This window comes from Talpa europaea (genome assembly GCF_964194135.1).
Source record: "Talpa europaea genome assembly, chromosome: 13".
Taxonomy (NCBI): Eukaryota; Metazoa; Chordata; class Mammalia; order Eulipotyphla; family Talpidae; genus Talpa; species Talpa europaea.
The window spans coordinates 483,510-507,253 of record NC_140080.1 but is presented as its reverse complement, the minus strand read 5'-3'; the positions used below and the strand labels follow the sequence as shown (position 1 = coordinate 507,253).

Genomic DNA, 23,744 nt, shown 5'->3' with positions numbered 1-23,744 from the left:
CCCGTCCAGCCCTCGCGTGTACAGTCGGGTTTTCATTAGGAGGGAAGCGGTCCTGGATTTCTCAGCCGTTCACGAGTCACTAAATACTGTAAACACGTGGCACTGTAACCATGGAAACCACCCCTGGCAGCCCCGGCTTGGATTTTGCCACCTCAGTGCTCCCTGGAGGAGGCCGCGCTGCCGGAGCGTGTGGGGCAGCCCCGGGTGGACGCGGATGAGGCGGGACGGCGGGGTGTCCGTTCCCCTCCAGGCTGGGGAGCAGCCAGCCAGCCAGGGAGCCCGCGGGACTCGGAGCCAACGCTGCAGCCGGGCCGCTGGGAGCAGCCCCTTCGCCTCCCACCCTGCGTCCAGCCCGCGTGGGCCACCTCCACCCTCCCTGCCCGGCCCAGACTGGGCGGCTGCTTCCTCGTCAGCAGGTGTGGTGGGCTCTGGAAGGTCCAGATCAGCGTGTACTCTTGATGGGTTTTTATAGAAAAATCAGCTTCGTCTGAAGTCCGGGGAGGGTGGCAGGCCGGGGGCGATCCTGGCAGGGCCTCCCGGTCGGGAAAGGCCTACTTGAAGATGAACGACTGAGATCGGATTGTGCCTTCGCTTTGGTCCAGTTGCTTCCTTATTTGAGACTAGAACAGAACACACGTGCATCTGTCACGGCAGCCTGAAGGCACGGAGGCCCGGCTCCCGGCGAGTATGAGGTAGGACATGCCGATCGGTAAGGAAACTGCGCAGCTACATTCTCTGCCTCCCTCTAAGTTTTAATCTGGTTCTTTGGAATTTTCTCAGTAGAAATATTGCAATGTGTTTATTCAAACTGTGCAGCTCGGGACTCGGCCTGACACCTGCACCGCGCTGCTACCCAGCGAATTCAAGGACGGCCTCTAAATGCACCCTGTGGAAAGCTGGTGGACTTGCTAAGTGGAGCGAGCAGGTAAGGGCCACAGAGAATGACTCAACTTTCTGGGTAATATTTGCACAGGGGAAAAGTCTGAAAGTGCATTTGATATACTTGACCTTCATTTTTCTGTAGTGGTTATAAATGAGAAAACAATGATTCCTGTGTGAGCAGAGGTTTCAGACGGCGGTCTGCCTCGCCCTGGGTGTCAGCTACATTCTCAGAGTGAACGTTACGTTTGTTTGGATGGCAAACCGAAGAGACAACCCAAAGCAGAAATCCCGACGTCTGGAAAGGAGTCATCAAAAGGGTGCTATCAGCTAATTACATCATAATAATTAGGTGAAAGTGTCTACATGTGAAGACATTAATAGTTTCAAGATGGTATTTATAGGAAATTTCACTAAGCGTCTTAGCTATCAGCTCCCTAACTTGCAAACAAGCAAAAACAGCTTCTGTGCCCAGTATAAGCGGGCACACAGACGGCAAATGAACCGGTTTGTCCATAACCGCCATAAAGCTGTGTCCCTGGAGACACCCTTCCTGGTCCGCTACCGGGAAGGGAGTCCTCCTGCAGGAGCGCAGCAGCTGTTCTGTCTGCCCTTCGGGTCCCAGAGGTCCTTTCCAGCCGGGCTGGACTGGCCTTCGGCCTAAAGGAAGGTGGAGAAGCTGGACCTGCAGGAGACTCTGCAGAGATGCCGGGGCAGCCCTTCCTCTGCGCCTGCTCCCCACCCCTTCGAGGGCCCAGGGAAGCCGCCAGAGCAGCCTGTGGGCCTGCACATGGCTGAGCTCCGCTCCCACACAGCCCGACTCTCCGTGGGAACGGGCTCGAAGTCCCAGCCTGTCACGCTGTCGCAGGCCCCCGGGAGACGAGACTCACCAGTTTCCAGCGCAGTATCTTGATCCATTCGTCAGCTTCCACTCCTGTCTTTGCACAGAGGTAGAAAGTCCTGAAGGGAAACACTAAGCTGATGGGACAAAACAAAGAACGTCAGATTCTCCAGAGGGTTAGGGAATGTAAACGAGGGGACACTGATCTAGTCCTCCCAGGGAAGAGGGGTTGGCAGAGGGCCTGGTGCCGCTGGTGTCCACGGAGCTGTTCCCGCAGCAGGGGGCAGAGCTGCTGAGAACGTGGATTCACAGTAAGGATGCGAATAGGCCAGACTTGTATTTTCTAATGAGAATTCAAAGGGAAAAACATGCCCAGGAATCCCCCAGGCCCCGCGTGCACGACGTGTGAGACACTGACTGCAGCACGTGCCGTTCAGCTGACCTGTCAGATGACTCGGAGCCTGGGCTGAGGTTCAGAGAAGGCGGCTCGCAGCCCGCGGAGGGAAGTCCACTAGCTGTGTGGGCGAGCCCTGCTGTCGCTGTGGGTGCAGGCAGCTTCGGCAGTTTAGGGCAGGAGAGAGGTGGTAAAACTCGGGTATTCGCTTTGCCCTCCACTAGCCGTGAGGTAGTTTCTGCTGGAGGAAGGTGAGCTTCCCACTGGCACAAAAGGCTTGTTCTAGAAATAAGGTGTCTCTGCCTTCACCATCCCTGTGCCTTTGACCTTCATCCAAATGACGCTAACATATCTTGCCCCCACTTTCCTGTCTTTACACTAGACGCAAAATACTAAAAACTTCTTTCCTCCACTCTTGAAAAGAATTAAGCTGAAGGGCCTCCCCGGTGGCGCAGCGGTTGAGCGCTGGGCTGTGAAGCTGCCCGCAGCTTCTGTAGTGCCTGATCGATCCCCAGCCACTGGAGAGGGTCCCACATGGCGCGCAGACCTCTCCTGCCGCCCGCTGCTCCCCTCAGCAGTGTCCTTCGGTCCTTCTGCCTGCTCTGCTCCCCGCTCTGGCTCTGGTGAATTCTCTCACCCTCCCGCGCTTCTGACTGTACCCAGTGCTTGTATAAACAAACAAGCAAACAAATATAATAAATAAATAAATAAATAAATCTTTAAAAAAAAAAAGAAGAATTAAGCTGAAAGTCAGAAGGATTTTCTGTATCATGACATTTTGGTGACAGATTTGTTCATGCCAGTAATTCCTGTTGCGCGGACTCAAGCTAAGCCCCTTGATGTGCGTTCCAACGATACTGCACAGAACTGGGGTCATCACTGCTCGGGACTCCCTGTGCGCAGCATGTGAATACAAATATTTTCCCTTTCTTCTTGCTAACAGAGCTCCAGGCGGTAATTTATAATTAGTTGGAGCCAGTCCTGTTCTGTCTTTCTCTGCTAGCGATGGCCATGGAACCTGGAGTTGGCCCAGGAGGAATGTGGGAAATGTGATGGAAGAGTTTCGGGGGGAATGTCTGCTTCCTGATAAGAATGGACAGGCAGGGCTGATACCATGGCTCCAGCTCCCCTGTGGAGAGATGTGATGGCTGAGGTTGGCATGACCATCTCGGACTCTGAAGTAGAAGGAGAGGAAAAGGCCAGGAGAGGCGCAGAGACGTGGCACCTGACTTGCCCGGGACCTGCCGGCGCCCAGTATTTTCTTGTATGAGAAACATAAACCCCTGCTCCTTCACAGGGTGCCTTCATGCACGTTTAGGGAACACATCCTGGCAGTGTGGGAATGGTAGTCGCATGGGTGGTGTTTTCATGTTGGAAACGCAGTGCAGGTATTTACACGTAAACTGCCGGGCATCTGCCTCTCTCATGGGTTTGGGGGGAAGTGAAAAGACAGAGAGAGAGCAAAGACGGCAGAGGAGTAGCAGCTGGTGCCTCCGGGTGAAGGGTGTATGGGAATGTAAATCTTCTAACTGCTGTAGACTTGAGCACCGTCACAAGAAAAGCTGAGGGGAAATAAGACATGCCTTATCCGGCCCCTTGGCAGGTCTCCCGAGCTGTTAGAACAAACCACTTCGGCTACATCTGCCAGAAATTGTCACATACATCTCCACGGCGGGGGTCACAGGGTTACCATCCAACTTGAGGGAAAAGTCCCGAAGAAATCAAGCTAAGGTGTGACTGCGTCCTCTGAACTGTATCGTCACTGAGCAGCGCACGACCTGCACACCCCTCCCCAGAGCGCTTGCTTTCCGTTGGCTTAAGGGAGGTGTTGTGTCAGGTCACGTTCCGCAGAAAGGACTCCTGACCTCCAGTTTCTGCCATGGCCGAATCCCCACCCCTCCATCAAAATCTGTGCATGAAGATGGACAGGCTTTTACTCCTCAGCCCGACAGGTGTCTGGCAGGAAGACTTACAAACATGTCCTTCATGAGACAACTTACCAAAAACAGTTCACGCGTTCCTGGGAATAGTCAAACTGTACAGCCGAACATTCTGTTAAGTCGAGGATCCGAATTGGTTCTGGTGACTTGAAAAAAAGAAAAGGCGACTCTGCCATCACCCCCGCACAGATGTGCTCCCCACCCCTCCCCTCCGCCTCCCGACCTGGGCAGCCCGGGAGGCCGGTCGGCGGAGGGCCCTGCTCTTCCCGTTAAATGAATGGAAACGTCATTTATTTAGCCCGAGGGAGGCGTCCTGTTTTTTCTCTCATGTTTTTAAACTTCTGCTTTCAGAAAATCTGTGGCGGGAAGTGAGAGGACATGAGCCATTTCATGTTGGTTAATGGGCCCGGGAAGTGCTCATTTTTATAAAGAAGGGATTTGCTGCAGGAGAGCCCCCTGAGGCGTGGAAGAAGCCAGTCACCCCTGGCGCCCCTGCCGCTGCCCGGGGGCAGCTGGACACCACGTCTGGGCCCCCTCCGGGAGGGGACTCTGCGCCTGTCGGGACCAAGAGTGGACGCCCATCGCCGGTCAGGAGCTGCAGCCGCTCCCAGGGAAGAGACCCGGGTCTGGACGGCAGATGTGCTTGCCGTCTAGAAAGCGGATTTTGAAAGGGAAAAACATGTCGTGCTTCTCACCATCTGGTCTTTGAAATATTTCAGCTCATTCCTGTGCAAAGTGAACCATCGTGTTTTCCAGGTCTAAGAAAAACATGAAAAGACGCGGGTTTTGAACTTAAGAATGTGGTTGTAGAGTCATTTCAGGGGAAAAAGTTTAAATATCTAATAAAGATTAAAATGCTGTCATGTATTGCACTCAGATAATTCCTATCTGAGGGCCTCTGCAATAAGGATAGAGGACCTACTGTGTGCTCCACACCATCCTTGAGTTTTATATACATATATTTTATATATGAACATATATATTTTATATATATATATAATAACCCTCATACAAGGTAAAATATCATTATTTTACTAATAAGCACATTGAGTTTTAGGAACCTCACACCACGTGGTATTTTAAGCCACATCAAAAAACTGCCTGACTTCAGGCAAAAACCGCTATTGCCAGTGTCTCCTTGTAACAGCAGAGTCCAAACCTTCTCCTGGATGGCTCTGTGTCCAGTGAAAGAAGTAACAGTTCATGCAATTAAAAATACAGTCGCCGTGAGCATGAACACAGCCTGTCCTTAGGTACACAAATGACTAACCAGTTAGGTTGAATTCAGCAGACCAGGACAGGTGAGAGAGTGGAATGAGCAGAATGTTCTCGAAGGTCTTCTTGGCACATTCACATGAAACAGAGTACCTTCCAGGGCAGGTAACAGGTGGAAGGATGGGTGGATACCTCCCCCCCCCCAGTATCCTTCGAAATTGTGTTTCCTTTGAATTTTTTTTTTACCAGTTACACTAGTACAAGCGATCACACATTTTATACAATTTTAACTTCTTTGTTTAAAAAAAAGTAATGTGTGTTTTAGAGTTAACTCGCTACTTTCATCCTGGGTCTTTCCATTCAAAGGACTGTGTGTTTTCTTGGGTATTAACTGTAGGTCACTCTCCTGCCTTTGGCTTTGCCAAAGAATAGCCAAGCAACTTTGCAGAATCTTGACTATTCGCCATTAAAGTCAAACTCTTGACATTCGCAAATCTTACAAGGAGGTGAGAATGAGTGGCGCTTACCTTGACCAGGCCGCCCTGTTTGGTGAGGTAGCCTTCCTTGGTGCCCAGCTGAAAAAGAGAAGCAGCGCGTGAGGCCCAGAATCATCCTAGCATGGTTTTCCTGCCCCTCCCTGCCCTGTGCTGAAGTTCTCTCTGAGCTTTAATCTTTCGTTCTTCACGAGGCTCCACGATCAAGACTCCTCACTGCAGTTGAGCTGGCGGTTGGCACACCACCGCGTCACTCACTTAGAAACGTGAGTGCTGCTCTGGCCGATGCGGGCGTCACGCTCGCACAGCGGGGACGCAGGGCAGCTCTGGCGAGGGCTGTGTGAAAAGAACTGAGGGGTTTCGTCACTTCGGGCCTTGCCGGAGACCAGGTTATGCTAATACATTCTGTGAGTTTTTAAGAGACAACAATAGAAATAGCATTTTTGACCCACTTTATCACATGATCCTCCTCCCACCCCCTCTTTGAGACCGATATTCCATGCAGCAGTAGGTTTATTTATTTTTTTAAGATTTATTTATTTATTTATTTATATAAGAACCGGGGCACAGGCCAGAGGCGGGGGAGGGTGAGAGGATTCACCAGAGACAGAGCGGGGAACAGAACAGGCAGACTGACTGAAACACACTGCTGAGGGGAGCAGCGGGCGAGTCAGGAGAGGTCTGCCGCACCATGTGGGTCGCTCCCTGGCTGGTGATCGAATTCATGCTGCAGAGGCTGTGGACAGCTTCCCAGCACTGCTTAACCCCTTGCGCCACCAGCGAGGCCCAGAAGTAGGTTTATTTACATTTGATTTATCCTGACATGAGAATGAGTCATTTCTTTTCACTCAGATCATCCATGCAAAGGTGACAGCGATCACACACGTAGCTGTCACCTCTGAGATATAAGGCAGGATGGCCAACCCTGTGAATAGAAATTTGCAAAAAACAAGGACCCTAAGATAAAGAAATTTATTTCATAAGTGTCTGAAGAAATTAAATTTCTTGTCAGATTTTTTGATTTAATATGTCAATATTAAATATTAACAACATACATGTTCTATATTATACATACAGTTACTGATATTAATAAGGATATAATTCCTCTATGGTCAAGGAAAAAGTGAATAGCAACTGGAAAATGACTTGGTTGACATCAAGGTTCTTTTTATGGGAGTTTCCAGAGTATGTTCTCCTGACTTGAGTTCTCCGTACCAAATAAAAAGAGGAACAATCACTAGGACGGTAAAAAAAGAGTTAGAACGGGAAGTAATAAATGACTACTTCCCTTAAAAATCTGTTGTCACTAAAGTGAGAGTGAATTCCCAGGTGATCATTTAAATAACGTTAAACTGTATCAGAGAATTTATCACAAGCAGTTTTGATTTTGTGATTCTGATAGTAAAAGAAACTGAGCTGACGGAATGGAGTTCCGGTGTCGCGTACAGAAATGGCAAAAGTTAACATTTAGGCTTCTTGTAGGCTATGTCCGCAGAGCCAAATATTAACGGTAAGTTGACACAGAGATCCTGAAGAATTGCTCATTGGACCCCAGCTAAGGTGTTCCGTCGCTCACCCTCTGACCTCCCTCACACTGTCTATCGTGTCTAGTTTTCAGGGTTTTGCTAGGTAAGTGGAAGGCTGCAGGGGGGAGGCTGAGAACACCAGCTTTATCCATAATCTTGAGGTAAGAAAGGAAATTATATTGCAGGTTTATCTTTTTAAAAACCTATGCTCTCTTGGGCCTCCCCGGTGGCGCAGCGGTTGAGCGCTGGGCTGTGAAGCTGCAGCACAGGTTCAATTCCCGGCCGGCCAGGGAGAGACCCACATGGCGCGCAGACCTCTCCTGCCGCCCGCTGCTCCCCTCAGCAGTGTCCTTCGGTCCTTCTGCCTGCTCTGCTCCCCGCTCTGGCTCTGGTGACTCCTCTCACCCTCCCGCGCTTCTGACTGTGCCCAGTGCTTGTATAAATAAATAAATAAATAAATAAATAAATAAATAAATAAATAAATAAATAAATAAATAAATCTTGGGCCTCCCCGGTGGCGCAGCGGTTGAGCGCTGGGTTGCGAAGCTGCCCGCGGCCTCTGCGGCGCCGGTTCGATCCCCGGCTGCTCCCCGGCCACCGGAGGAGGGTCCCGCATGGCGCGCAGACCTCTCCTGCCGCCCGCTGCTCCCCTCAGCAGTGTCCTTCGGTCCTTCTGCCTGCTCTGCTCCCCGCTCTGGCTCTGGTGAATCCTCTCACCCTCCCGCTTCTGACTGTCCCCAGTGCTTGTGTAAATAAATAAATCTTTAAAAAAAAAAAAAAACAACTATGTTCTCAACAGGAGAGATGGTTGTGAGTCCCAAATCAGAAACAATCCACATTTTGTTAAACAGGATCTGCTGGCCTGTCTGGCCACCTGGCTTACGGGCAGTCCAGCACCATCAGTTTCTGGGGTGAGCAGTGGGCGCTGCCGTGCACGTGGCATAGCGCACACCGATGCACACGCAGGGCAGGGAGCGCTGTGGGCAGGGCCGAGGCAGCAAGCACTGAGGGCAGGTGGTGTCAGTACTAGCCAGGGAGGCGGGGGCACCTGCGGCAGCCGTAGGAGTGGCGTGGTCAGGCAGGGCTGCGCCTGGCACCTGGAGACTGAGTGACCAGCGAATAAGGAACTGCTGGAAGTATGGGCTGTCTGTCCTGGCTGTGGGGGGGGGGGAGCCGCAGCTGTGCCCCAGGAAGAAAATCGAGTGGGTCCTGTGGTGCTGGGCGAGTAGCGGGGACCCTGGTGCGCCCCGTGGAGAGCGAGCGGGGGGAGCAGAGGCAGGGAGGGGTGAGTGTGGTGAGCAGCCGGGCCAGGCCCCCTCCGAGTCTCTCTCCAGAGACAGGGGGAGCGGCCCAGGGAGCCGCGGCTGAGACGGGCGGGAGCCAGGACCGCCCGGAGCGTCTGCGGAGCCACAGAGGAAGAAAATTCCCACTTGTGGGTGGACACGCGCGTTGCCTTGAGGGGCTCTGACTGGGCGAACTCGGGGAGATCAAGACACATGAGGACGGAAGCCAGACGGCTGGACGCGAGGTGAGGGGGTACATGGGGTCACGGGCCTGCCGGGACACCCGAGCGCCTGGGGAGCAGGAGCAGGAGCGGGGTCTGGGCGACCCGTGGCGGCCGAGCGGGTCCCGCTGTCAGAGGGCGGGCGGGCGGGTCCCTCCGTGCCCGGTGCCGCCCCCACCCCCGGCAGGGGGTGCGCCTGGGGTGAGGAGCCGTGCGGCCCCCCGCGCCCCGGGAGGCGCAGGGCTTGGCGGCCGGTCCCGGGCCCCGGCGCGGGGGGCTGGGCGCCCCGCACGTCGCTTGGGCGGGTGCCCCCGATAAAAACCCTGAATCTGATCAGAGGCCGCGTGGACGCCCCGGGGGCGAAGGCGGCGGGCCCGGCTTCCCGGGAGGGCCCGGGCGGGGGGCAGGGCGTGCCGGGTCGGGCCCCGGGCCGTGCGGGCGCGAGCACCGAGGGGCCCCCGGGCCCCAACCGCGCGCCCCGCTGGGCGCGGCCGGGTGAGCGCGGCGACTCCGGGCTCCGGGCCCGGGGGGTTAGGCCAGGTCTGCCCAGGTGTGCGCCCGCCTGCTCGCCCGGAGCCCGCCCGCTGCCGGTGAACAGCCCGCGAACAGGGCGCCGTCCCGAGGCGGGGAGCGACGCGGGGCGCCGGCAGGTGTGCGGCAGGTGCGCCCCAGGTGTGCGGCAGGTGCGCGGCAGGTGTGCGGCAGGTGCGTCCCAGCTGTGCGGCAGGTGTGCGGCAGGTGTGCGGCAGGTGCGCCCCAGGTGTGCGGCAGGTGCGCGGCAGGTGTGCGGCAGGTGCGCCCCAGCTGTGCGGCAGGTGTGCCGCAGGTGCGCCAGAGGCTCGCGCCTTGGGTCGTCGCAGAGCGCAGGGCAAGCCACGCCCAGAACGGAAACCCAACCAATCAGTGCTTGGACTTTCCACCAATCACAGCCGCGTTTGCGCGGAGTGGGCGGGGCCCGCCATGGGCCTCGGTAAGCGCCCGTGTGGCCTCTTCGCTGGGGCTCCCGCGCCCGGGCTGGGGCCTCGGGGTCCCCCGGGCCCCCGGACAGCCGGACGCCGGCCTGCAGCGCCCGCGGTCCAGCTCAGCCCGCCCCGAGGACGCGGTGAGTGGGTCAGACGCGCTCGGCTGGGCTGGGCAGCGCGGGGGCCTCGGCGCCCGAGGACAGCGGCGCAGGAGATGAGGGGGGGCGGGGGGGTGCAGGGAGGTGAGCAGCGCGGGGTTGGGGGCGCAGGAAGGTGAGCAGCGCGGGGTGGGGGGTGCAGGGAGGTGAGCAGCGCGGGGTTGGGGGCGCAGGAGGTGAGCAGCGCGGGGTTGGGGGCGCAGGAGGTGAGCAGCGCGGGGTTGGGGGCGCAGGAGGTGAGCAGCGCGGGGTTGGGGGCGCAGGAGGTGAGCAGCGCGGGGTTGGGGGCGCAGGAGGTGAGCAGCGCGGGGTTGGGGGCGCAGGAGGTGAGCAGCGCGGGGTTGGGGGGCAGGGAGGTGAGCAGCGCGGGGATTGGGGGGCAGGGAGGTGAGCAGCAGCTGGGGTCCGGGGAGGGCGCCTGGGGGGCGAGGGCGCCGGGCGGCCTTGCTACAACTCGGCTGACCCACGCTCGGCACCTGGGCGGCCCCGCAGCCACCTGCTGGGTCCTGACCGGGCCGGGACCGGACGCCCGGCAGGAGCGAGGGGCAACGGCGACCTGGGCAACGGCGACCTGGCCCTCGCTCTGGGCCGGCCCTGACCTGGGCTGTCTGTCCCGCCGCCCGAGGTGTGCTTGTCTCGAACAGGTCGAGGGCTGTATTTGGGGGACCTGTGCAGCCGCAGCAGGCAGGCCCCTTTGTCGGCTGGAGGGAGGCCCACAGCTGGCCGCCGGCCGGAGTCTCGGCCTCGGGGCAGGAGGGGAGGCCGGGCAGGCGCCATTTGTGCATGACAGCTCCAGGCCAGAGGGCCGTGGGGCCTGGGAAGGCCCCGGGGTGATGCGGGGCGGGGGGCAGTGCTGGGCGCTGTGCAGCAGGCAGGGCCTGCAGGAGCCCCACGCGGCGGGCGGGGGGGACGGTTCTCCGTGTGATGCAGCTGGGCCTCCGGGGGGCTTTTTACTTTCCAGATGTGATGGTCACCAGCGAGGGCTGGCTCTGTGCTCACGCCGGAGGGGCCCGGCCCCCAGAGCGGCCCGGCCCGCATGGGAGGACCACAGGGCTGGGTGGACGGCGTGCCCGTGTGCGTCAGTGCCATGACTCAGTGAAGACATGTTCGTATTGCAGTGCAACATGTTGTTATTCCAGAAGTTTCTTAAGCCAAGGGGACATGTTTAACCCACAAGTGGGGGAAATGTCCCCCACTGAACTTGCGGGGCCCGGTGCTCTTGCGCCCCACCCGACCGGGCATGTCTTCACGCCGTTGCCGCGACCCGAGGAACCGAGCCCTACTGGCCAGGCTTCTTTTCCTCCCCAGTTTTCACTGCCAAGCTAGAGTTTTTATGTGAACAATTGAACTTTAACCCGCCCCCCCACCTTCATCACGTGAGGCGGACGCAGGGCCCCCCAGCGCGACACTCACCGAAGGCGCGGCGGGCACCAGGTCGTGCTCCGTCCTCCCGGTCTGCATGGCCGTGTGGACCCGCACAGACTCGTAAATGGAAGGCTCCTCCACCGCTCTGGGGTAGGGGTGTCTCAGGACCAGCAGCGTGCCTGTGGGCACAAAGCCAGGTCAGCGTGCCCAGCGCAAGCGTCTCTCGTTTCCCAGCATCTCTTGGGCACAGCTGTGTGCTGAGCAGGAGGCGCAGCCCGTGGGACTGCTGACCCCCGGTGCCCCGTGAGTGCACGTCATCGTGAGCCGATGGCCAGGGTGACCCTCAGCAGTCACGCCACGAGGCTGCCGGGGCCGGAGGCCGCGTGGGGCCAGCCTGAGGGGTGACTGGTTTCCAAGCGGCCTTCGTAGGTCGTGAAACCACCTGACAAAGACGCGCTGGGCCGGGGCAGCTTATTCTTCTGCCCTTGTTCACTGGCTTCAGCATACACCTGTAGCGAGTCGGTGCTTTTAACACCCGATCCACGGGGCCGAGGACCGGCTCTCGGCAGCCTCGGCCACGCTCCTGCGAGCATGAGGTGCAGGCCTGTTGCACGCACGGTCGCCTTCGTTTCCATTTGCAGGGGACCCTTCAGCTGGCCTCGGCCGGGGCGCACGGGGGTTGGCACACCCCCAGGGCTCAGCGCCGTTTCCCCTCGGCACGCCCCTCCCCCAGCCATCCTGCCAGAAACCGCAGACGAGTAAGGAAAGGGGTTTTCCCCCCTTGCTGTGACTTTCTTTCACTTGTTTTCTGCTTTGTATTCCAGTGGGTGCTCTGCAGGAGGACTGGGTGGGAGTTGCAAAGAGCCCACACTGAGCTGCTTTTTATCCTTTCTGGAGAGATGTGGGGGACGTGGGCCTACGTATTTCGGTGGCTTTTATTTTCTAGTCGGCCTTTTTATATTTTAAGACAGTCATCCGTGTAGGAAAACAAGGGACGCTCACTTTTCCTAGGCCATGCTCGGTGTGGGCGGGCCTAGAGACTCCATCAAAAAGTCATTAGAAGCACCAGCTGGATGCAGCACAGCGGCAGGTTACAAAACCAGCGAACAAAAACCCCTAACTTTGTTTTTCATATACAAACAACAGCGAGTAAAAGCAATTAAGAAAATAACTCCATTTATAATTGCTTTAAAAAGAAATGCCTCACTCATAGCAGGAATCTAGAAAACTTAAATAAGGGACCAGGAAAAAAGAATTACTATAAGAAAGAAAATATCAAAATCGACAAACTATGAACCGGAGACACTCTATGGTGGGGTGGGGGGCGGGGAGAGGAGGGCTTGGGGTCAAAATAAGGGGGTTGTAATTATATGAGGAATATAAAAATAAAATTTAAATAAAAAGTGAAAAATAAAAAAAAATGCCTCAGAATTAACTTAAGAAGATGAAAGACATACACAGTGAGAAGAAGATATTCTTAAAGGACTTGGACAGCAACATAGAGATGCGGAGGGATGTTCATGCTCATGGGCGGGGAGAATTAATAGAACCAAAATGACTATCCTGCCAGAAATGATGTACAATTTTTTTTTAGGGTTGATTTATACAAGAACCGGGGTACAGGCCAGAGGTGCGGGAGGGTGAGAGGATTCACCAGAGAGAGAGCGGGGAACAGAACAGGTAGATGGACCGAACACACTGCTGAGGGGAGCAGCGGGTGAGGCAGGAGAGGTCTGCGCGCCCTGCGGGAATCTCCCTGGCCGTCCGGGAATCGAACCCGCGCGGCCGAGGCTGCGGACAGCTTCACAGCGCGGCGCTCAACCCGCTGCGCCCCCAGGGAGGCCAAAAAAAAAAAAAAAGATGTACAAATATAATGTACAAAATGCTCGCAATATTTTTTAAGGAAGTTGAACAAAGTAGACTGAAATTCACAGGAACTCAAAAGGCCTCTAGTTATAAAAGCAATTCTTAGAAAAAAGGAGAAACGCTGGAATCACACCACCGGATCTCAGACTCTAAAGGATCAGCACTAAAGACAGTCTGTGTGGGCACAAGAAGTGGATCCAGGCATCCACTGAAGAGATGCAAGAGCCCAGAAAGAAATGCATGTGCACGTCAGTGCTTCATCTGGGGCCGCGCAGCTCTGGCCATACCCCGAGGCAAGGCCAGGTCTTCAGTGCATGGGGCTGGGAAAGCTGGAAAGCCACGCACGAGAGAATGAAGTTGGATCACTCGCTAACCCCAGGTACAGAAGTAAACCCCGAATACACTAAATACTTAGCGATGAGACCTGTAACCGAATATTTAGAGGGACACTTTGGCAACACATCCCGTGACATCAACGAGAAAGGTGGTTTTTTTTGGCGATTCAGCCCTTATGGCAATAAAAATAAACTCTCGGGATTACGTCAATTTTTACAATTTTTATATAGTGAAAGAAAAGACAAGAAGCTTAAAAAGATGTCCTCTTGAATAGGAGGAAGTATTTACAGCAAACTTACCCGATGGGGGTTTCCTGCGCATGGGGTAGGCACAAATCACACCGTTCGCCAATAACAAACAACCCTGTTCGCGGGCAGCATCTTTGAAGAGGATAGTCACCCACGAAGCTGTCTAGAAGGTCCACAAAGGTGCAAAACTGTTCATCATCTCCCCACTAAGAGGGCTGCAGGCTGAAAGGACAGCGCATGGGCACGCGCGCCTTTGAGGGCAGCGCAGACCACCCAGCCCCCCAACCAGTGCTGGAAAGGGGGAGGGAGAATGAATGTCAACTGGTGTCACTGTTACGGAAAAACACCTGAAATAACCTTGAAAAACTAAAAATGGAAATGCCACGTAACCCGGCGTCCCCCTCTCAGGAACCTAGAAAAGTCATATAAAACCATCCGTGCCACGAGAGCGTGTTCCGCGGCAGCGTCGCTCACGATCGCCGGAACGTGGCGGCAGCTGCCAGGGGCAGCCGCCAAGGGCGGAACGAGGAGGTGTTCGTGCGTGGGTGCTGTGGCAAGTCTGCCAGCCACGGGGAAAGATGCCATGCAGCCCCTTTCAGCCAAGTGGAGGAATTTGAGAGCATTATGTGTGGTGAAGCAAGTGAGAACGATGAAAACAAATGCCGGACGTTTACAGAGATGAATCGACAAAGTCAGGTACCTGTGGAAACCGGTGGACGCCGGGACCTACCTCGGTGGCTCTGCGGTGACGAGGAAGGTGGGGGGGAGGGACAAGAGGATGTAGAGAAAGGAAAGAGAATATCAAAGGCCTTGCCAGTTCCTTCCCTGGTTAATCAGGGAATCAACAATATTGGAAGCATGTAATGTTGTCGCTTTAAGAACAAAATGTTGCGCGTATCCGTGGCACGTCAACACATGCAAAAGGCAGGGAATGTCGCCTTCACACCCAGGATTAAAGATCACTGCTTGTCATTTCCGATACGAGAGGCAGTAAGTCTTGTAATGCTTCTGTGCAAGTTTGAACAGCTAAAAAACATAGGATTTCCTAAAAAAGATTTTTCTTTAGTATAATTTCTCAAAGGGCAATTTTTGAAACCCAAGTTAGACCAGCAACAAAGACAGGACGAACGTTCAAACCCACTCAGAGTCCTGAGGCTGCTTCCGTCCCGGGCCCCCCAGTCTCAGCTCTGAGCCGCCCAGCTCTGCAGCCCTGGGCGGCTGACTGGCCCTCTCTGGGCTGTGGTCTGGGCCGCACGGCTGTGGGGATTCAGAGGTTCAAAGAATTTGAATTTGTGAAAAGGTGAGGCTGCCTGGAATTGAGTACACGCTCCGCAGAGGAGGGAGTCGTCCCGCCCTGGCCTGCTGCCTCCTCGTTCAACGACACCATCTATAAACTAAGAAAAAAACCATTTTTTTAGCCAACATAAGCTAAAGAAGTCATTCCTGGCTGTGGTTTGGCAGAATCCCACGTCACCACAGGAGGTTTTCAGAAGTTTCACCGTTCTCAAAAGTAAAAATTTCACCTTAACTTAAAAATTCCACCCGGTCAAGGCTCTAGTGCAGCAAATGCAATGGCAGCCGCGGCCGTCCCCGGAGGGCCGGGAATCCCCGCAGCTGAAGAAAAGGGAAGTGGCCGCGTGGCGCTGGAGAGACCCGGAGGTCTTCAGAGCTGAGGACCTGCCGCTCCGAGGGCTGAGCCCGAGCTCGGCCCTCGGCACATGTCGCCCGCCGGCTCGTTGATGAAAGTCGCCGCGATCCCCGGGGCCGGCTGCACCGGAGAGTCCCGCAGGCACAAGCGCTGCCGCAGACGCGACGAGCGAGGGGAGCGGTCGTTTCTGCCCGGACTGGGGACGCGCAGGCCCGAGGACGCACGCCATCTGCCTTTCCAGTCTCGAGCGGTTGCAGCTACCGCGGCGGCGGCTGTGCTCAGACTCACATGAAAACGAGAACCGAGTCCACGCGCCCAGGACCTGCCCCGGCTCTGTGGCCTCAAATGCGTTCCCGGGCCAGCGCCTGGCCCAGAGGGGGCCGCAGACCTCTCTCGGAGCCCCTCGTGGCTTCTGGCCCTGCAGGCGCCAGCCCTGGCGGGGGGGGGGGGGGGGGCTGTCCCAGACGGCTGCGGGCCCTAAAGCCTGGGGCTGCCCCGCGGGACTCGGCAGCGCGTCTGGCTTCTGCAGAGAAGACGGAGAAGAATCCAAGGGGTCCATGGGGAAGTCTCCTCCGCGCCAGGGGGATGCTGGGGTCACTTCCTCCAAGAGAAACTTCTCGGTTCCTCCAGGAAACCGCGAGGGGCGGGAGGCGCAAGGGAGAGTGAGGGGACCTTGCTTGAGTCCATGCCAGAGCTCTCTGTGGCTGACCTGACTGACGCCGGCACCTGAGAGCATTTCCGGGGCGGCTCCAGGGAGGGGCGGTGGTCAGTGGGGAGGCGCCCGGGATCTGCTGCCTCCAGAGGCACAGGCGGAGAAGCCAGGGGTCAGGACCCACCCACCAGCAGCTGAACAGCAAGTCGCACACGCACACGCACACACACACACACACACACGACAAGCAGCTGTGTGCCCGCAGGTCGGAGGGAGTTGAGCTCAGCGGCGCAGCAGCGTGGGTGACTCGTCTCACTGCCTCAGTGTGCGCCGGGTCGAGCTACCGCCTCTCCCGTGTGTTTCGCAGCCTGGCTGGGCTCTGGCTGCGGGAGGAGCCCGCTCAGGCTCTAGACGTGCGTGTGTGAAAGTGTCACGGGGAGCTGGTGCCCCTGAGCGGGTGTGTCAGGGGCCGGTGCTTTGTCTCGTGTCCCTTGGGGTCCAGACAGTCCCTTGGCAGCTGCCAGGCTGAGTGGGCCCGGGGCGTGACATCGGCTTTCTTGAATCCACAGCCCACCCGGGACTCTCCCACAGGCCCCTCCACTGTAAATAGAGGAGCTCTAGGAGAAGACATTGTACGTATGAAAATATGTGTGTGAGAGAAAAAATATCTGTGAAGAAGACTATGTATGAGATTCAGCTCGCTGTACAAGGGCCTGGTAAAAGATGCTGGGGCGGGCAGACCCGTGCTTAGAACAATGGCCTCTTAAAATAGCGCTCATCCCTCCGGGGCCATGTGTTTCCTCTCTGCGCGCAGACATTTCGTGACCCCGAAGAGCTCTGGGTTTCCCGCTCATGGAGACATCTGTGTCACCGGGCACGGTGTGAGCTTGCCGGTCACCTGCACACCGGCCACCCTGCCAGGGGCAAGAGTAAGGAGGACAGTGAACTGACTCCTCCAGCCCTCGAGGGTGGGCTGCTCGGGCGTCCGGGCTGAGAACCTGGCCTGCGATGCCCAGCTCTGGTGCATTCCGCTCCGGGAGGCTGGAGGTGCGGCCCTCAGGGCCTCTCACTGCCGGGCTCCTGCTTTCCACGGCCATCTGTCATCGGACAGCGCCTCAGGAAGAATCTGCACTTCTTCTGATTGTGAGCGGGAAACCCTCAGAGGAAGCCTGGCAGGCCCTGGCCGCGGGGAGACGCGGTGGCCGGTGCTTCCGTGGACAAGAGGGGAGCTATTTTCAGAAGCCGGCGGCCTAGTTTGCACCCACTGTTCCTCCCAGAGCCGACTCTGGCTTCCGAGGGCCTTCGGGGCGTGAGCTTCCCCACGACTTCGTGCTATCTTGTTCCTGAGGCCTGTTAGCCCAGGGCGCAGCATCGGAGCCCCATCATCGTGGCTTCTCCTCTGTCCCCGGCCTCTGTGGCCCGCCTGCGTGTGGCTGGGACCGATAGCAGCCGGGGGCGCTCCCGGGGGCCAGTGCGTCCCCATCAGCACCGTCACCCTGAGCAGGGACTCAAGTAGCGGCCACGGCCCTGTTGGCTGGTGGCTGTAACAGAGGAGGGGCAAAGGTGTGTTCCCCTCTCCCTAGCTGGGCGACAGTCCAGGGAGGGCACGGCATGATTGAAGGGGTTGGAAGTGGAGTCCAGGAGCTTGGGCGCAGGGCAGTGGCCATGCTTGGGGAAGATCAGGCTACAGGTCACAATCTCCAGGGCGTGGGGGACCACGCGGCGCCAGGAGTCAGCCACCCCGGGGCCCGGCGCCCGGACCAGGACAGGCACGAAGCGGACAAAGTCCTTGGCCTCAGTCAGTGGCCTTTCTCCACTGCCGGGGACCAAGACTCCAATGGAACTGAGCGTCAGGGGGACGCTGCAGGCTGAGAGCAGACCCAGGAGGAGAGAAAGTACCCGGTCAGGCCAAAGCAGCCACGGCGATAAACCCCCCGCAGGCCGTGGCCTGGTGTCCTCTGCGCTTTTTGTCCACTGCCGCCGTGTGGGCCACACCAGGGCTTCTCCAGGCCAGACGGTGGCGGAAAGGGAACAAGCAGCCGGGGCGCCTCTTCACCCTGCACTGAGGTTAGCGAAAAGCCCCTCACCACGGTCCCCCAAGTGCGGGTGGCAATTCGCGGAGGCCTGTGTGGGAAGCACAGCGGCCCCGGCGCCAGGATCCTCGGGACGGCCCCGCCTCTGACCAGCCAGGCGGCTTAGGACGCGAGGAGCGCGAGTCTGTGGCCCCAGCGCAGGGCGCTGGGCTTTTACTTCACTGGAGGGGTACAGACGAGTCCGCTACTCCGGGCACCACGACCGTGTGTTTTCTGACCTGCTGGTTGAACTTCCAACCAGTCAAACGAGAAACCAGACGGGAGAAGCAGGATTCTACCGGGAGGTGAAGGGATTGCCCAGGCGAGCCCCTTTCAGGCACTGTTTGCAATATCCAGTGGTGTCCGGAAATCTGAATATGGATTTTTTATTTTAAAAATGCTCAAAATTACGGGTCACGGAGGTGCCCCAGCCGGGAAATGGCGGCCTCTGCAGTGAGAGGCGCTATGGCGCCGCGGGCCAATATGGGCCGGCACGTTGCTTTTGTCAGAAAAATTCCCTGGACCGCTAACTCGGTTGAGCTGAGAGAACATTTCGCGCAGTTTGGACACGTACGCAGGTGCTCTCTGCCTTTCGACAAAGAGACGGGCTTTCCCAGAGGCATGGGTTGGATTCAGTTTTCTTCAGAAGAACTTCATAACGCACTACAGCAGGAAAATCATGTTATTGATGGAGTAAAGCTCCATGTTCAAGCTCAAAGACCAAAAGTTTTGCAAGGGGATCAAGCATCTGATGAAGAGAAAGATTTTTGAGACTATTAATTGCCAATTAAATAGAGCAAACAAAATGGAAAAAAAATAAATAAAAAATAAATAAATAAAAATGCTCAAAATTATTTTATGGGTCTCTGCAAAAAAGCAAACTGCCCATACCTAGAGTTAGGAGGAATCAAAAATGGCTGGTGACTTTGGGGTGAGGTTTGTGTGTATTATTATGAAATGAACGGCTTATTTTAAAGAAATGATGTGCTTTTAATTTACTAGATAACATCCTGAGAAATATCTGCCGTGGACGCAGCCGCAATACTGACGTCGCCTGTGAACGGAGCGTGCGGCGCGGTGTAGGGAAAGAACTGTTTCTGAACAAGCCGGTTGCTGTGGGGGTGACCGCTGCTTCCTCTACCCCCGCCTCCGCCCCTTCACCCAAACGCCGCCCGCGGGCCGCCCGGGTCCTCACCTGTCTCGCTGCCGATCAGAGGCTGGTTGGCAAAGTGCTTGACAAAATCCTTCAGAGACGAGAACTCGTTGAAGCCGAATTTAAATGAGTACCCGGTGTATTCCACGTGGAAGTGCTTGACGGACTCCTTGGCTCTGAGGGGAGACGGGAAACGCTTACTTGCTGTCATGGAGAAAATGCGGCGCTTTGGGGAAGGGACGGTGCGGTGTCGGCACCAGCGGGAGACCCGGCCCGCGGGCTCCACGGCCCGGCGGCTGACACGGGACGTGCGAGCGCAGCTCTCTCAGCCCGCCCCCCGTGGAAGACGGGGCTTCCCACAGCTCTCCCACTCGCTCCTCATCCCGGGTCGGCCTTGAAGGGGCAGAACGTCAGAGGGCAGGTGACCGATGGCCGAAACCGGGGCGCGCCCCTCCCCAAGTGGCCCCCTCCTTGCCTGCCACCGTCGGGGGAGTCGCCCGAGCCTAGTCCTGTCCTTTCCCGAGTCACGTGACCCTCCCTGCCCCCCCCCCCCCCCCCCGTCCGCCTGCCGCGATCTGCCTGTGCCGGGAGGAGCATGTGGAGGACCCAGAAGGGCTGACAGTTGCAGGTCTGGCTGGGGACGGCTGGGGTGAAGTCATTTCTCAACAATGGGGGTTCGGCAGAGTCTCTAGAAGGGGGTCGGTCTATTTCTAGAAAACACTGACCGTGCTATGGCCTGCTGGCTCCATGGCTCTGAAAGTGGCCTCGCCACAGCCCTGTGATGACCGGAGAGAGCCGGTGCAGAAGGGCATGGGAGCCCGGGGTGTGCAGGACACCCCACCTTGAGGGCCTGGCTTCTGCTCCCTGGTGGCGCAAGGGGTTAAGCTGTCTGCAGCCTGTGCAGCAGGAGTTCGATCCCCAGCCAGGGAACTACCTACGGGGCGTGACAGACCTCTCCTGCCTCGCCCGCTGCTCCCCCAGCAGTGGATTTCAGTCGATCTGCCTGTCCTGTTCCCCGCTCTGTCTCTGGTGAGTCCTCTCACCCCCCCACACCTCTGGCCTGTACCCCAGCTCTTGTGTGCATAAATAAATTTATTTTTAAAAAGAGAAAAAAAGAGGTTCAACTAGACAGCCTGCGAGGTGCTCAGCCCCGTTCCCTGGACGCTGCCCAGCGGGGTGGGCTCGCACCCACCTGACGGAGAGCGAGTACAGGCCGGCCTGCTCGTGGCTGTCCCGCAGGAGGTAGCTGCCGTCCCGGCCGTTGGAGAGCAGGAGCGCCTCGGCCGCGTGGCGAGAGAGACCGCCGTGGTACCACCTGCAGGAGGAAGAGAGCCTTTCACTCAGGGCCCGCTGGCCGCGGCTCCGGCGCCTGCGTCGTGTCAGGCCCACAGGGCCCGAGGGCTGGGCGTCCCCGGGACATTCTCATCGATCTGTGTGCCATAGAGGGTCGTTTCGGAAAAGGCGGTAGCCCGAGTGAAGGTGGGCGGAAATAAGGCCTTTTCTTACCCACAGCCCTCGGCCCTGCCCTCCCCCGGGGACCTGGGAGCGGAGCACCTTCCTGCCCATCCTGGAGGCCCCAGCCTCTGGCGGGGCTCGGGCAGCAGTGAACACCCCCCAGGTGCAGGCTGCCCTGCGCTCCCCGAGTCCCTGTGCCGTGCCGGGGTTGGCCCCAGCAGCCCAGCCGGAGGTGGTGGCCCTGCCGGGAGCGGGAGCCCGGCCCGCGCTGCCCTGCTGAGCCGCCCCGGGAAGGCACAGCACCCAGCCAGCCGTTCCCGCCCCTGAGGGCGCACCGGGAAGGGTGGCCCTGGGGTCAGTGTGTGGAAACCCCCCTCCCCCGCTGCCAGCTCTGGAAGGGGCACCCGGGCTGGCAGGCAACAGGGCCCGCCCGTCACTGTCGTGGTGAGGCCTCCAAGGTCCACGGTCAGATTGGCCTGCGCCCTCTGGGGGCGCCTTTCTTGTGCTCAGGGACAGGCTGTTGGTCTTTTCCATTCACTTCAGGTGGAAAGGGACTCGCAGCCCCGCGTGGGGGCGGGACGCGGCAGGCGCTCGCACTCACACAGCCGGGCGCTCAGGGCTGCCCGGACGTGGGGGTCGGGATCCCTGCCCTGGCCACGCACGCCTGCACCCTGCGCCCGAAGGGCTGAGCTTCTGACCCACAGACTCAGGGCCGCCCGGGGAAGGAAGTTTCTACACAGGCCAGCCCTTCCGAAAGCTGCATTTCCCAACACGCGGTTCTGAGCGCCGTTTCCCTCTGTGGGACGAGGCGCCCCGCCCCGTGCTGGAGCCGGATTTGCAGCTGAAGCAGCGGCAGGGAAACCGCTCACAGGAAACTCATCGAGTTCCTCTTGACCAGGAAACAGTCTCCTTCACGAAGCTGATCTGCAGACTTCAGACCTTTCCAGAAAGTGCCTCAGAGGACAACCGCGCGATCAAGGTGAAGCTTAAGCTCAAACGTGACCACAGTCAGAGTGTTCCTGCTTTCTGCAGGTAAGATCCCCCGTGGCCAGGTCACAGGTTCCTGAATCCTCTCTGCCAGCGATTAATTCTTGGGTGAATATTTCAGCGTAAGGCCCCGCTGGAGCCACAGATCACTTATTTGAAGCAACCGAAGATGCTTCACCGCAGAAAGGACCTGGACTTCCCTTCGGATTCTTCGCAGTGGGGTCAGAAAGCGTTTCAGGCACTGACAGGATTCTCCTGCGGCTCAGCGGCTGACAGCCCGGGGCCAGGAGCTCCTGCTGTGATGGTCTCTGAGACAACCGCTGAACGCCGTAGCGGGGCACGGAGTAGGAAGCCGGCCGGTGTCAGGGTGCTCCCGGGGGCAGCACCCGGCCACCCCGTCTGGGAGGTGACCCCCCGCAGGAGTGTGCCTCCTGGCCTTCACGAGCCCCGGTCCTGGGGAGATGGAGACACAGACAGTCTGCACCTATGCACGGTGGTGGCCCCGGGGCCTCTCCCCAGACGGCCGCTCCACCGACGCCAGCCTCCCTCTGGGGGCAGGGGGGGCCAAGCGCACCTTCCCCAGGCGTGCGGGGAGCTCGTCTTCCAGGGCAGTGACCGCAGGCCCCGGCGGGTGTGGCACCGCCGTGTGGGCCGGCGTGGCCCCCGGCTGTCTCGTCAGAAACGAGGCGGAAGACGCGCTGACATGGGTCACCTTCCGCTCCTCGCCGTCGGCCCGTCACCCTCCCAGGTCTCTACACATTACGCTGCGGTTCTATGCGAGGCGTTGTCCAGGCGCCGCGCCAGGCAGGGTGGAGGAAACAAAACGGGCAAAGCAGAGGCTGGACTTCAAGAAACCATCAACCGAGGCCGGAGCAGAGACGTACTTGGCGGACTATGTCCACGGAGGCGCGACTCGCCCCGAGAACGCCCTGGAGAAAACAGCACGACCGGCCCTGAGCGGGACGGACACTGCTGACCGAGGGACCCCTGCGTTCTGGCCACCGTGTGCGTGTCTCTGGCATGAAGCACACGTGGTGAACACCACGACACCCATGCCCCAGAGGTGACCGTGTCTCACGGCAGCAAAATACACACTCAGCACCCACGCGAGCACCACAAGAGGACACAACAGTGTCCCGCTTCCCTGTCGGCCGCGCTGCGGGGGGGGCAGGGCTGGCGGTGCAGGAACTGGAGCAGCCCCGCGGCCCATAGACACCAAGAAGGGTCTGGAGGTCCAGCCTGCGGGTCTCGTCACCACGGTGCTGGCTGGAGGGAAGGCAGAGCCTCTGCCTGAAACCCACTTCTGCCTGCAGGCATGAGCAGGAGTGTGAGCCAGAACCTGTGGCCAGGGCCTCCCCGGTGGCGCAGCAGTTGAGTGTTGGGTTGTGAAGCTGCCCGCGGCCTCTGCGGCGCCGGTTCGATCCCCGGCTGCTCCCCGGCCACCGGAGGAGGGTCCCACATGGCGCGCAGACCCCTCCTGCCGCCCGCTGCTCCCCTCAGCAGTGTCCTTCGGTCCTTCTGCCTGCTCTGCTCCCCGCTCTGGCTCTGGTGGATTCTCTCACCCTCCCGCACTTCTGACTGTACCCAGTGCTTGTATAAATAAATAAATAAATCTTTAAAAAAAAAAAAAACAAAGCAAGAACCTGCGGCCATCCTGAATATCCACCAGCAGGAAAGCCAGGAAGCCGCTTTCTCATCGGCTGAGGTGACAGAAGTTAAGGAAAGTGAGGAGGATGGACGCAGCTCTCAGCCCTTGCTGCGGGGTGCCAGGGGTGCTCACAGGCCTTGCGGGACAGCGGGTACCGAGCAGCCTAGAACCGTCCTGCTGTCTGCGGGGTCCGTGCACACACAGCAAAGCCGGCGGATCCCCGACACTGCGGCGTCAGAGGGCCCAGGCACAGGTGATTCCACTGAGTTTTATTTCTTTAGCTAAGTGCCCTTTTGGACACCATTAATTTGCAGTGTTTGATCTCCCCCTCAGGGGAGTCCTGAGGTCCCCTAGCACCGCAGCCCCCGTGATCCACCCCCACAGCCCCTGGTGCGTCCCCT

General features: G+C 58.1%; 2 protein-coding genes across 2 annotated transcripts in view; one reads left to right on the top strand and one right to left on the bottom strand.

Annotated features, from left to right (window-relative positions):
* Positions 1 to 551: 551 nt before the first annotated feature.
* Positions 552 to 23,744, bottom strand: part of DAPP1 (dual adaptor of phosphotyrosine and 3-phosphoinositides 1) — a gene marked incomplete at both ends in the record, with an annotated part of 33,005 nt that continues 9,812 nt past the window's right edge. The window contains 8 exons of the mRNA XM_084252346.1: positions 552 to 620; positions 1,770 to 1,857; positions 4,115 to 4,200; positions 4,750 to 4,812; positions 5,797 to 5,844; positions 11,327 to 11,457; positions 19,296 to 19,429; positions 20,446 to 20,568. Of these exons, the coding sequence (XP_084108472.1) occupies positions 552 to 620; positions 1,770 to 1,857; positions 4,115 to 4,200; positions 4,750 to 4,812; positions 5,797 to 5,844; positions 11,327 to 11,457; positions 19,296 to 19,429; positions 20,446 to 20,568 (742 nt within the window). The remainder of the gene's footprint in view (positions 621 to 1,769; positions 1,858 to 4,114; positions 4,201 to 4,749; positions 4,813 to 5,796; positions 5,845 to 11,326; positions 11,458 to 19,295; positions 19,430 to 20,445; positions 20,569 to 23,744) is intronic.
* On the top strand, positions 18,539 to 19,041 carry LOC311182700 (SRA stem-loop-interacting RNA-binding protein, mitochondrial-like; the record flags this gene model as incomplete). Its single annotated transcript, XM_084251724.1, has 1 exon — positions 18,539 to 19,041. The coding sequence occupies one exon, from the start codon at positions 18,539 to 18,541 to the stop codon at positions 18,869 to 18,871; it is 333 nt and encodes a 110-aa protein (XP_084107850.1). The 3' UTR covers positions 18,872 to 19,041.